We start from the raw sequence: 14,082 nt of genomic DNA, 5'->3' as shown, positions 1-14,082 counted from the left end.
GAAAGTATTATTTAGACTAATAAGAGATGGAAATAAGAGTAAATATGCATATCAGATCAGATGATGAAATATAAATCACACACATTTAATTGGAGTATATTTGAATCATAAGAATGGATGAACGATAACTTTGTGGGACGGAGAGAAGGAAAACAACACCATTTGCCATTTGAAGTTAGACATCGATCTCAACAATTCGTTTGATCCAAAGAATTCAGCAGACAGAAAAATCCAACCCCAATCTCAGGATTAAGTCGCCTTTGGGGGACAGTAGGCCGGCTTGAAGGCCAGCGGCCCCGCCACATACACGTCGAGGTCGGCGTACTGCCCCGGGATGGTGGTGTTCTGATAGCGCAGCGGCGTCCCCCGGTCGCCGCCGTTGACGTCGGTGACGCTGCTGCAGCGGTCGTCGGGCGACACCAGGAGGCGCACGGCGCAGGACTCGGCCGGGTCGAAGTAGCCGCCGCGCATGGTGGTGGTGTACAGCTCAGCGAACACGTACCCGTTGTCGTCCGCCGTCGCCGCCCTGTACAGCACCACCCGCCCCCTGTGGTCCTTGCAGGTGATGCCCACCCTGGCCGCCGGTAGCCGTCTGGAGCCGGCAAGCTCCCACGTCCCCACGCTGGCGCAGTCCTGGCAGCTGACCAACCCCTCCACCGCCACTATCACCTTCCTCCCCGCCTCGCCAGCCGCCGCCGCTGGGAACACGCCTGTGGTCCCCAGGAGGAGCGCCATGACGGCGAGGAGAGACCACGGAAGCTTGGCCGGCATGTCTTGTTCTGCTGTGAGCTGATCTGGAACGACGGAGAGATGGTGATCGACCATATATGCTACTGTTGGAACATTTATTCTCCAACACTTGAATGACATTTGCACTGCTCTCTATTTTTATTTTTATTTTTTGAACTTATTTTATTATTTTAATTAAAGTTAGAGTTAATTATTATTATTTCCAATAACTATGGCTATGTGGTGCTTTGTGGTTGTGGTGGTGGTGGTGGTGGTGGTGGTGGTGGGGAAGTTTGGATTTAGAAAAGAGATGGAGTGAGTCTCAAGCAAATTCTATAAGCAAAGGTTGTTAAGGCAACACTTTGGACCACCAAACACAGAGACTGGAACAAGGTTCCTTTCCTGCACAGATAATTAATGGCGTGCTCCTGCAGAAATCTCCATGAATCAGACGTGGGAAGTTGTAAGTTCGTCAACGTGATGCTTCCTCATGCTACGTGAAGGCATGTTGGTTCGCTCGACTTCCGGAGCAGGCTGAGTATAAATATATAGAGACGATAGTGGGTTGTCAGGGCGAACTCATCACTGTTGACTGGTGTACTGCGTGGAGTTGAGTTGGTGACGAGGGAGGAGAGGAGTAAACAAAGATGGCGAGCAGAGAAACGAAGCGGAGGAATCATTGATGGCTGGTGGGAGGGGGACGGCCATGTGAGGAAGCTACCACGGGAGCCCAATCTAACGGAGAGCGCCTCATGCGTGACTTAAGTCACGACTCAGGTGATGACTTAAGTCCTGACTCGTTAAGATAATTACTGACACATATTTAAGGTATTACGACGGTCCAACTCAAAAAATCTTACGGCCGTAATTGTTACGAATTTACGTAAATATGAGATTACTCTGTGACACTTCGTAATTGTTACGAATTTACGTAAGTAATACTATCATTATCTTCAGGATGATAATGATAGTGTCTAAAAATTTTAAAAAGGTTGATCGAGCATATATCATATATTTTTATTTTATTTTGAACAGAAAAAAAAATTATAGTGATTTAACATTGAGTTACAAACTGCAATGCAAAAGGATCAATGGCAGAAAGCAAAAAATACCTATGAGATGTTTAGAACATTAAGAGAGTCAAACAGAAAGTAGATGTCATGAAAATAATTCTGTAAGATTCAGGGAATACAAGTAATTAATTCCCTTGGCCATGACAAACTCCAAAGAGAAAATTGGTAGCTATGACTTCGGCCACACTCATCTTTCTTGTGGAAAAAGATACAATGCAAAAGAGAATACAGCAGCAGGAAACTTCAAAAAGATTCGAGTTGCTCACAAAAGAATAAAAATAGTTGTACAAAGAAGGAACGACTGTTTAGTCATTGTGCAAAGAATCTTGAACTGAAATCATCCAATCGATGTAATAAAATTCATTCCTATTATTAAGCTTATTTTATCAAAGTGATGGAAGTATTATCAAGCTCAAAGTTTACTTGATGTTACAACAGAATTTTCATCTCTTGCATAAATAGTTGTACAATCACCACTACAATTTCAATAGTATATCAGATCATTATATAGAATAATGAGAGACAAGCAGATCAGAACTCTTAATATTAACAACATCCTCAAATATGCACATGATATTCTGAAGTTCTAAAAACAGCAAATGCTTTACACTTTCATGTTTGATCCTCTTTGATATCTGTAACAAGGATAAGGTTTCAAGGTAAAGGGAAAGAAAAGGAGGGATATGAACAGGTCAGCAAAACTAGAGGATGAAGCTTTGTTCCCTCATTTCCAAACCTATGGAGAACCAGCCAGCTTCAATGAACTATATCCAAAATAGTGTCATTCTACTATACATAAAAAGTATATCACCAGAAGGGTGGACTAATGCTAACGCATGCATATGCCACCCACAGAGTGAACTCTGCAAGTAAGAATGTCAAGGCTAAAATCCTTCTTTGAAGAGCTCCAGAATAACTCTCACTCCTCAGCCAATCCACATTCTAGTCTCCTTCTATAGGCCATAAGAAATAGTCATCGGGATCAAAACCATTTAGGCCTTCATCTACTTGAGGAAAAGCCCCAAGCATCTCGGCGTCGGCGTTCTGAGGGTGGAATGGGAAATCCGAGACATCACCGCGTCGCTGATAAGCATCACCGTCACCCATGCCAATTTGGTGATAAGTACCGGTGCAATCAGCATCCATCCCCTCTAACAATGCTTCCAAGAAAATTTCATCTATAGGGAAATCCTCATTCCAATATCCAGGTTGAGAATGCTCCATCTTGTGATTGCCTGATGATGATAGTCCATTGTCCCGCTCATCCGTCTTCTCGATTTTTGGTATCACCTCGGTTTCCCCTGAGCTTGAAATACCGACATCCGAATGAGACTGATGCGACGTCATGCAGGATTCGCATGATCCATTAGTTGCACCAAGTTGACTATCACCATAACGTTCGGGCAAGTTGAGACGGGCATAAGGTCCATACATAGCTCTTGCAGCTTCGTCATAAGCAACAGCAGCTTCCAGCGCAGTTGGGAAGGTGCCTAACCACAGTCGATTACCACGATTGGGTTCTCGGATCTCAGCGACCCATTTGCCCCATGTTCGCTGCCTGACACCACGGTATTGGCAGTTTGGATTATCTGGACCTCCTTTGCCTTTCATACAACCTTTCTTTGAACCTTTTGCCGGTGCTCGACGGACACAATTATCGGCATCCAGTTGACCGTTGTGCTCTCTCCATCGAGCAATAGTTTCTGCCACAGAATTGGGACCATCATGCCCCCTTCGTGGTTGTCGCTTTTTCCTTAAAGAAAAGGAAAAAAAGAACAATTTAATTCTCCAGAATAATATATTAATGGAAGAACACAGAATAATTTGACACCGAGAACAGAAAGCTGTTCCATATATCACTACGAGCAAATGTTATAAGGTATATGAAGATATTCATGCATGGTTCGGTTTAGTTTGATCGTCGATAAATGCATTCCTTCTCTAATAAGAACAGAGAAGCATAGAAATAATAACTATTATTACAAAGATATTAAATTCAAATCAGTAGCCAAAACAATGTAACTACAGCACTCTGGCCGAGTTTCTCCTATTGAGACCATAATGGAAGAAGGAATAGAGTTCAGAATTAAAAAGATCCTGTGGTACGAGTGGATGAAACAAACAAATTCTAATCAGGTGACAAACATGAAGAGGCACCTCCTGATTAGAGTATATCTAACATAAAAACAAATCTAAGAGGAACTTCGGTTGAGACAAGAACTTATGAACAGATTGGACACCATCATCACATTCTCACTCATTATTAAGATTTTAGATGAGAATTTTTTTTCTTTAAACTCTATATGTTGATCCTGTTTTCCTAGCCCAAACACTATTCAGTTCTGTAAAATAATCATCGAGTCACAACTGATAAATCTGTCAAGCTTCTCCATTTTTCACATCAATTCAACTGCATTTTAGATCAACAACCCAACATGTACCGAGACCCCCAATATATCTTCATAATCAACACTAGAACAGAGAAATATCGAATAAGCTTTTGACACACAAATGATCTGGAGATCATCTGCTGATGGAGGATCGTGGACGTTTAGCCATCACCTAACCACTTGCTAAACACAAGGCCAAATCCATCTATCTAAGGAGCATTCTGCTCATGACATGTCTGACACCACCGCTCCGCGCGCATAGACCGCAACATTGGTCGACGGCCATTTCGTCAGCCACCTAGCGGGCACATCCGCTGGCCTACATCTACAAGAAAGCTTAAGTCGGATCTCCTTCCTTTTGCTCTCTGCTCCGTTAATTTTCTTCCCTCCAATTACCATTTACCACAGTACGCCTCCATCCATCTCATCTTGGAGCAATGACACCATCCGCCTCTTTAGCTAATGTAACATCCGGTGAACTCATAGATCAAAAGGAAAAATCACCATCACTCGATCAAAGGAAGCGCTTTTGCCCTTCCATCAACCAAACAAATCATCGAAACCAGTACCAGATGCATAAACCCAGATTACAAAAAGAAACAATGACAAAAGATTCCGCAAGATAAGAGATGATGCAGAAGAACACACGCGGAGGAAGTGATCGCGATTGTTACCTTTCCTGTTCCATCGCCATGCTCGCGCGCTCCGAGAGGCGTGGGGGTTCGGGGACGAAGATACTTATATAGAAGACGAGAGGCTTCCGCGAGGGTATCAAAGGATGACGTGTCGCGACAGCTGTCGAACACGCGGCGCGCGGGGATTCAGCGAAGGTGCGTGGCTTTCTTGCTCGCGAAGACTCCCGCGGCTTCCGTTTCCGAAGAGGACACTTGCGCCGCAAGCGTGCGGGTCAAGTCTTTTACTCTTCTCTCATCACTTAATGTTGACCTGCGTAACCTAATTTTGACCGATTCAATTAATGGAAAGCGAATGCTTAAATTGCAAGGAAAAGAAATTTATATTCACTTTAATTGTATACTCTTGCCATTGGAAATATGCACATAATGCATCTAATATTTAAGTATAGCTTAAGTTACAAGCAATCTTGTAGCCACAGAGGAACATTAAGAAAATAGTAATGACATTGTACTTAATATGATGAAACACAATTGCTTCTTTTATCCGTATGAATTGGCCATCACAAAATCCACTCTTGCACGTCTTGTACAAAACTTTCCCAATTAATTTCCCACCATCGTCTACGCGGATGTCATCGATCCAATTTGTCACATTGACCAAAATTTCTATCACTTAAAAATGATCTTCAATTATTTTTATTTAGATAAAATTCTAAGTTAGTTTCCTATATTGATTATAATGAAAAAAAAGGAAGATTATTTGATAAGACGAATCTGGAAATTATCTTTTCCAAAGAAGATAAAATATTAATTATCCGATTAGCCTAAATATATTTATATTCTTTTTTTTATTGAGTTTTTCTCTTTTATTTTCCCCTTGTACTTGATGCCTATCAAAATAATGAGGATCATTATAGAATGCATCATTTGATAGAATGAATTGTTTTCTTGTGCTAATGGTATAAAAGATGTAAAAAATATTGTAATAAAAGATCGTTTAAGAATAAATCAATAAACTAAGTTATTTTCTTTCATTATGAGTTTTTCTTGTTATGTGTTAGTAATATAAAACTATATTTTTATCTTCTTATTATTATCCTTTCTCTCTGTTTGTTCTTTTATTATCACAAAATCTCTACTTTCATTACTTTATTGTAAAAAGAAATTGCGATCTCTTCCTACATCACATCTCTTTTGATTAATTATAATATGAAAATCATAAATCATAAATAAAGATGACAAGATAATAATTACAGTTTATGAGTGCAATGCTAAACATTAACAAGACCAACCTATAATCAAACAGTTAATGTAGCCTTGCATATGGGATAAAGATATTTTAATTTTCTAATGCCAGTGACAGCATTGCTGACTGAATTCAATCGATGGAACACAAATAGTAAAACACACAAATTGTAGTATTTCAGATTAGATATCGTCATTAAACGGGCATAATTAGGGACTCCAAAACAAGAGGAGAAAGATGCTGTTTCTATCAGCAATAGATTTCTTTGTGGAAGCTGGAATTTCAAACAAACCTGCATATTGATACACCAACCAAATTTTGTTTGACTCTTTAGGATATATAAAATCTAGCAAAATATCGATGCAAACTCGCATGTTCGAAGGTTGAAGATCTGGTGGAAATTTCCAACAATCTAGATACTTCAAGAGATGCATCAAGCCTGAAAAAGCTTACCTGACCCAGCTAACAAAGGGAGCTCAAGAAAAAGGAAGCATGTCTGCCATATTTTGCTGGTACCGGATCGTGGCAAACTCCTTTAACCTGAAGCTTAGAACCTATTACAAGGACAGCGAAAGCCCATGATACAAGTTCTTCAAAACTGCAGTGCCATTTCTCTTTAGCATTACTTTTGCACCATGCAGCATCATGGCCACTCTCCTGTTGCACACAGCTTTTGCCTGGCTTACTGATGAGTCAAGCATTAGTGTAATATTTTCGATGCAAAACACTTGCAAAGATCAAAATATGTTACCTGTTATCAAAGATGTTTAACAGCAACACTTCAAGAACAAGATTCAGTCAAACATCAAATTACTGAGTTCTGCACGGGCTATCATCCCTACAACAAGCTTACCAAACAAGAAAAAGTTTCCTGTCGTATCACTCTTTCAAGTATGTATGTTTCTGAACACTCTGGAAATATTGCTGATGCTTCAAAAGCCTCTCTCTTGGGACAAAAGGTGTCTCCGTCGGCCTTCATAAGAGACATAAATTTATAGATGTAATACTTCAAAAAAACATATTAAAGTTTCTGCTTACTTTAGCAACATGCATGCATCTGTACCCACTTTCAGAAAACATATGTGCATCATAGTATCCATGATTTACAAATAACACGCAAGAAAAGGTCTATTCCCCCACTCCAGCCATTAGTCTTTATAATATAATCGTGATTATTTTTTAAAATTTCTTGGGATCATACTGTTACAAATTAATAGTTTTGTCTAGATTTAGATGTATGACAACCAAACACATCTGTCTACATTTGTTGGCATATTGTGGCATTGGAACTTGGTATTATATGCTCATTCAACAGACAGACATTCAATAGGATTATAAGCACCGCTTTTACCTGGTAAGAGTTCAAGGTAACTGAAAATAACTGTCCTAACCACATTGATTAACTACATGCTGTCAGATATCGGTACTTAGCCTCGAATATATTTCTTTGTCTGAAACTTTCCACAAGGATATATATATATATATATATATGAAATACAGATTCTGAATCATGTGCAGAAAAGGCTCATAGAATAAGGTTGATCGATAATGCAGGAGAATAATAAACTATAAAATTGGATGAAGAAACAAAATGGATGAAAATAACTATCTGGGGCAACAAGAGAATATTCATATTAAGCTGCAAAACTATCTGTTATGGGAAAAATGGCATGGATGATGTGGCTGCCACCTCAATGCCATGTGGATGCCACATCACTGCCATGTGGCTACCACGTCAGCACCACATGGACGTCACTCACCGCCACGTTGGTGCCACATTAGAGCCAAGTGACTACCACATCAGCACTATGTGATTACTACCTTAGTGTCACATGGATACCACCCACCGCCTCATGGATGCCACATCGGTGCCATGTGGCTACCACCTCAGTGCCACGTGGCTATCACTACATGACTAACATGTGGTCAGCATGTGACCAACATGTGGTCGACACATGACCGACACCTCAGCAACAACCCTTTGTAATTAGTGTTGATCACAGGAGTAACTGTCCAAAGATCCCACTATAAAAGAGCTCTCAAGGTATGCTTCCGAACACTTTTTCCCAATGCTATTTAAGTCATTGACCGAATCTTCTAAACTCAAAACTAACTTAAGCTTCGAAGGGGCCTTAGTTGAGAATGCCTCCGAATGTAGTTGTGAAGGGTTTAGCCTCTTAGGAGTCGGCAGGATTCGGCCTCTTTAGAGTCAGCAGGATTCGGCCTCTTCGAGGTCGGTAGGGTTCGATCTCTTTGGAGTCGGCAAGGTTTGACCTCATCGGAGTTCGATGGGTTCAGTACCCTCAAGGTCAGACAAGAGTGATGTCGGCCGAGATTGAACTATGATAGATGTGGAAGGAACATCAGTTGGCTCCAAATCTGCATCCAAATCAAGCAACAAAATTCTGCACTAACAGAATGGCACTAGGAGGGCACACCACAATGGCTTTGGCAAGCCGAACTCGGCAATCAATGGGTTTGGCAATACTGCACTACATGCAACAGCAGCTCTATGACAAGTTCGGCAAGCTGCACTTGTCAGCAACGTTGCAACAGCAGCTGATCTAAAACAAGTTCGGCAAGCTGAACTCGACAGTCAATGAGTTCGGCAAGCTGAACTCGCAATTGGTGACTCGGCAAAGCTGCACCACATGCAACAACAGCTCTACAACAAGTTTGGCAAGCTGAACTCAGCAGTCGATGAGTTTGGCAAGCTGAACTTGTCGGCAATGCTGCAACAGCAGCTGATCTATAACTGGTTTGGCAAGCTGAACTCAGCAGTTAATGAGTTCCGCAGGCTGAACTCGTAATTGGTGACTCGGTAATGCTGCAACAGTGCACTACAATAGCTGCGGCAGGCTTAACTCCGCAATTGGCGGTTCAGCAATGGCAGCTCTACAACTCTCCAATGAAAGAAACCATATAAAACTAAGCTATTAGCACACATCCAACTTTCATAAACCAGCCTCATGACCAATTAGTGATTGAAATGCTGAACTCTCTGGTCATACTAAGTTCATAATCATCAGTGCTCTACTACTAAATGATTGATGTATGAAAATCCATTTTACTGAGAATGGAAGCTCAAGACAAATAAAGGGCACAAGATTGGCTGAAGACATCCGTTCCAAGTGTCATGTTCTCTGGATGGTGATCATATTGCTGATCACTGTTAGAAGTGATATGATCAAATGAAATCCATGAATATTTTTATTGAAATACATATTTTTGGTCATCTTTTCCTTCCCTTCCTTTCGATTGAGATTATCAATCGTGCAAAATATTTTTAATATGGAACAGATTCAAGATACTAATTATAGTGGCTGACTCCTACATATAAAATCCTAAAGATCCTGTCTTTATAACTAAATAATGGTTGATCTTATAATTTCCTATAAAAATATTGCATTTTCATTTGGAAAGCAGGTAGAACTAAATAAGAGCATTAATATATAGAATATAAAAGATAAATGTAGAGTAAGGATGTTAAAAACAAGGTGATGACATATTTAATGTTAAATTAAAGACCTAAGCAGCATATTTCAGCTCTGAGGTTTGTGGTTTCTAATATAAAATATACGAGGGTAAAATAAAATTTGTATGTGATTTACATGCCCAGTAACCATGCTTAAGAAGAAAATTTGTAGATGGCTTCTTATTCTTGAAAATGCAATGCACAGAAACTAATATAGAAACTGTACATATATACACATGCCATTCAGAAAACACTCCCCATGTCACCAACTAAGATGACTGCTACGAACACAAAGCTCTCACCACATCATTGCCAGCAAAAAGTATCAGAGCACTCTCCAGCTTCATCAATTAACAGTGAATAACTATTCTTGGTGTATATCAGCTCTCGGTTCTCCGGAAATTTTGTGTTTTTGTATTTGGAATATCTTCCACCTTAATGTCCAGAGTCTTGGTATATAAGATCATTGTTATTCAATATAAATAATTCAAAGGATATAGCATGCTAATTTTGACAAGTAACTCATGTTCTCTCTCTACCTTGGTTTTTTCAGGGGCAAATAAACACTTAAAAAGGGTGAACCAAGGCTCCCGTCCATACGGGTCTGGAGATGGTCCGCAACCTTACCACTATATTTACAGAGGCTATTTCTCAGACTCGAACTTGGTCTCCCAGGTCGCAAGGCCTACCCTCAAATAGCATGTGGGTGGAACATCTACACTGCTTGACAACCATGTGGGAGCACTAAACATCGAATTCATAATTCCTACTTGAAGTACATGAAGAACAAAAACTTTCAATTAGTTCGCGATTGAAATGATGATCTCTACATTCATACCGAGTAACAATTCGTATATGGAAATCCGCTTTACTAAGCATAAAAGGCACAAAATTAATCCAAGACTTACCTTCCAACAGGTAGACGACAACAAGTTTGCATCAAATTAAAACCCATGGATGCTGGAGTCAGCAAGAGAAGGCATGATCTTGATCTGGGAAGATGAAACAAAATCTTCCGTAAGACTCACGGAGGAACAACAGATAGGTAAGAAGACAGTAAATTAAACCAAAATGTAAACGAACCCTACGGATCTATTGAGGAAATATTGAGAATTAGGCGAATCTGATCCGGGAAAAGATCGTCGGAAGAGATGAAGAACCTTCGCCGTCGGCCGGACTCGATGGCTCTGCGAACTCTCCCACTTTGATTTGACCTTCTAGGCAATAATCATATTTCTTGGGCTGGTTCGACCGGGTTCAACGGGAAACGGTTTACACCGGCCCACGGAAGTGCGGTCTATATTAATTGTTAGTTTTTACATGTGCCCTTATATATATATATATTGTCCTACCGGTTCGATTCTGGTTCGAGTCTGGTCCGGTTCAAATATTGTTGGACAGGTTCAATCGGAACCTTTTTATGCGGATGGAAATCGACATACACGACAAATAATACGGGAAGGAAACAGAAAGGAGTCCTATCCCTCTTCCCCCTCGTATTCTTCTTACGCAGACGACGAAGAAAGGGAATTGGGATCTCGATTCCACGAGAGTGGGTGAGAGAGAGAGGGGCAGGGGAGATGGATCAAATAATGAACAAGGCCGGAACCTACTGGTTCAGCAAGAAAGCCGGCAAAGAGATCTCCTCCGTCGGTGACGACATCAATGTAAGCTTTTCGTCTATGCGCCATCCCTAGAATCTTTAAATTGGATCCGATGTTTGACGCAGTTGCTCATTGATTTCTTCTGGTGTACGATAACTGCATTGGTTCGATTTGCCGTCTCGCACTCGATATCGATTTTATTTTTAGGCGATGATTGGGGTTGACCTTTTAAGTTGAAATCTCGATGCCTAATGTTGAATTGGAAGGTGAATTGTGGCCGATCTTGCGTGGTAACTGTATAAAGATTCTGATTTTGGTAACCCATATTGTGTTGCCATGGATTTGTTTGCTGGGAGCTCTTTATTAATCTCATATATATTGAATAATGAATTATTTTGAATGCTTATGTTACGGGTCATTGAATTTGGAAGCCGCATTGATCATTAGGATCAGTAGATGTCCAATGACAAGTGTTTTGGAGAGCAGAATTCGTGAAATGATACTCTTATTAGAAATTGTCATTTTCAAAATGGTGTATAGTAGTCAAGATTTAGCAAGGTAAACATGCATTTTGTGCATTATTCGACTTCCAAATTTAGTTCTGTCAATAAGAGGACTGAAGTAATTATTTGTAGATGGGTAATTCTGTGTAGCGCTGTGACCCTATATGGAATATAGGAGCTCGAGTTGAAGATTATGCATAAACAAACTAAATTTGGAATGGTTATATGCATATAAAAGTTGATCTATTTGAATTGATGCATATTTGTGATAACCATATTTTCTCTCATGGTGATGATCTTGTTTTTTATTATCAGTCACTTTCCAACAGCATCGAAGGAGGAGCAAAATGGCTAGTCAACAAAATCAAAGGTGCATATATGATCTCCAATTTTCCTCTGCTCCATTCTATTGACATTATTTATTTACTTTTTAAGTTTTTCTTAGAAAATGAAATCAATGCTTACTCGATTTTCAAATTTCCTCTTCTTGTTAATCTAGATTGATCTCATTCTGATTCTGAAGTAACCGATGAAGAATGAGCTTTTCCTTCAGATATCACATGCATTCATTTGACTATTTTCATCATAGTGAGATGTTGTTCTTTTAGTTATTCATATTCTGATTGTGAATTGGTTGTACTACAATGATTTTTCTTTTTCATCACGATCTTCATCATAGTGAGATGTTGTTCCTTTGGTGGTATTGTACTTGTATCAAGCCATACATTTCAATATTGGTACTTGGTTAGACTGATAAATATCGGTTGGAATATATCAGTAACCAATCCATCAAATATTTAAATCCTTGCTCTGAAATGCTTTTGCTATTGGACGATGATGAACATCTACATTATTTGAAGATATATTTGTGTGTCATAAATACAAGTATCATACTTTTTCCATTATGCCCTAGCTTAACTTATTTATAACAATTCATTCTGCAAACACATATTTTCACTATTTACATTAGATAATTGAATGTGCATAATATGGTGATCAAGGAAGATCACAACATTGGCATTCTACATCTGGTTTACCACACACAAAGTAGCCTATGCACCAAGCAGACATCTGTGACCTTAAAACACTAAAGAAAGTAAGTCACATTCTTCAAAGTGCAGTTCCGGTCTAAATGGGTTCATATCTTTTAACTGACACCCATTACTTTTTGGTTCCTCAGTCGTTTTTGCTGTGTTCATGAGGAGAACAGCAGAGAAAACATGCATCCTTACAACATCACAGATAATCAACTTCCTATAATTTTAGATAATTATCATACTGGCCTTCATCATGTTAATAAGTCACGAGCTAGAAGAGATACATGTATTCCTTTTCCTTTTGATATTTGATGGAGGTGACAAGCTTGTCCTTGCATTTAACTGATTTTATCTAGAGAAACAAAACAAAATGTTCTATTGAAAATCTTTCCTTCTTCATTAACTAATATGGAATTCATAAGTTATGACCTTTTCTTTTGTTTCTCATCCTAAATTGCATATCATGTAACAAGTGTTTGGATGCTCCCTCACATCTTATTGTACTACTAATTGGAAAAAATTGTCCCAGGAAAGATGCAGAAACCATTGGCTGAACTACTAAAGGAGTACGATATGCCAATAGGCCTCTTCCCGGAGGACGCCACCAACTATGAGTTCAATGAAGAGACAGGGAAGCTTGCTGTATTCATACCATCTGTATGTGAAGTCGGGTACAAGGATTCATCGGTCTTGCGTTTCTTCACCACAGTGACTGGGTACTTGGAGAAGGGAAAGCTGGCTGATATCGAGGGAATTAAGACTAAGGTCTTGATTTGGGTGAAAGTAAGTTGTGTGTCCACTGAAGGAACCAAGGTCCATTTTGCCACTGGACTGAAGAAAACCCGGAGCCGAGATGCATATGAAGTAGTCAGGAATGGTGTTTCTGTAGACAAGTTTTAAGTAGCTTTTACATGACAAGAGGCATTGTGGGCTACGAAGCTACCGCCACCTAAGAGCAACAAACTCCCTCCCTTGTTCAGTATGTGGTGCTTCTCCTTTGTTTTCAAGATTGCAACAAAATTTGTGATTGAAAATAGCATTTGTTGTTGGCTGAATCAATAAAGCTTATGAAGTGTTCACATTTCACTCCCTTGATGCTTGCCTTGTCTAAATATGTTTGATCTTGAGAAAGAAAAGAAAAAAGGAAATACATTTTGTGATGTTTAAAAAATTCATGAATACGATAAATGATATATTCATATTTTTAACTCGTAACATTAAAGTACATGTTTTTCAAAAATATTATTTTTAATATTATATAAAATATTGGTTGAGTATGTATAAGTATTAATGTTTACATTATAATGCAACAAGTTAAAATTAACTTGAATATGAAATTAAGTTATAGTAATAAGTATGCATATAGTGATTAGAAGTTACAGTTGAATTT

General features: G+C 39.3%; 3 protein-coding genes across 8 annotated transcripts; 1 reads left to right on the top strand and 2 right to left on the bottom strand.

Moving 5' to 3' along the window:
* Positions 1–249: 249 nt before the first annotated feature.
* LOC103974010 (non-classical arabinogalactan protein 31-like) lies at positions 250–825 on the bottom strand. Its single transcript, XM_009388725.2, has one exon. It carries the CDS (start codon positions 823–825, stop codon positions 250–252), a length of 576 nt encoding a protein of 191 aa, XP_009387000.2.
* A 1,493-nt stretch (positions 826–2,318) lies between these two features.
* Positions 2,319–10,780, bottom strand: LOC135670948 (dehydration-responsive element-binding protein 2A-like). 6 transcript variants are annotated; one of them, XM_065178736.1, is made up of 6 exons: positions 10,632–10,780; positions 10,457–10,540; positions 6,825–7,046; positions 6,527–6,758; positions 4,867–5,146; positions 2,319–3,555 (listed from the first exon to the last, which is right to left on the bottom strand). In XM_065178736.1, exons 5-6 carry the CDS (start codon positions 4,884–4,886, stop codon positions 2,745–2,747), a joined length of 831 nt encoding a protein of 276 aa, XP_065034808.1. In that variant the 5' UTR covers positions 4,887–5,146; positions 6,527–6,758; positions 6,825–7,046; positions 10,457–10,540; positions 10,632–10,780; the 3' UTR covers positions 2,319–2,744. The 6 variants fall into 6 exon arrangements, 4 of the variants coding, with proteins under 4 accessions (XP_065034808.1, XP_065034811.1, XP_065034810.1 ...); XM_065178739.1 differs by having other exon boundaries at positions 6,527–6,750; XM_065178738.1 differs by having other exon boundaries at positions 10,637–10,759.
* A 230-nt stretch (positions 10,781–11,010) lies between these two features.
* Positions 11,011–13,782, top strand: LOC103974004 (uncharacterized protein At5g01610). Its single transcript, XM_009388716.3, has 3 exons — positions 11,011–11,215; positions 11,971–12,025; positions 13,222–13,782. Exons 1-3 carry the CDS (start codon positions 11,129–11,131, stop codon positions 13,590–13,592), a joined length of 513 nt encoding a protein of 170 aa, XP_009386991.1. The 5' UTR covers positions 11,011–11,128; the 3' UTR covers positions 13,593–13,782.
* Positions 13,783–14,082: the final 300 nt, after the last annotated feature.

This window comes from Musa acuminata, unplaced genomic scaffold (genome assembly GCF_036884655.1).
Source record: "Musa acuminata AAA Group cultivar baxijiao unplaced genomic scaffold, Cavendish_Baxijiao_AAA HiC_scaffold_1137, whole genome shotgun sequence".
NCBI lineage: Eukaryota > Viridiplantae > Streptophyta > Magnoliopsida > Zingiberales > Musaceae > Musa > Musa acuminata.
The sequence above is the reverse complement of the archived record's forward strand: the minus strand, read 5'-3'. Positions and strand labels throughout refer to the sequence as shown.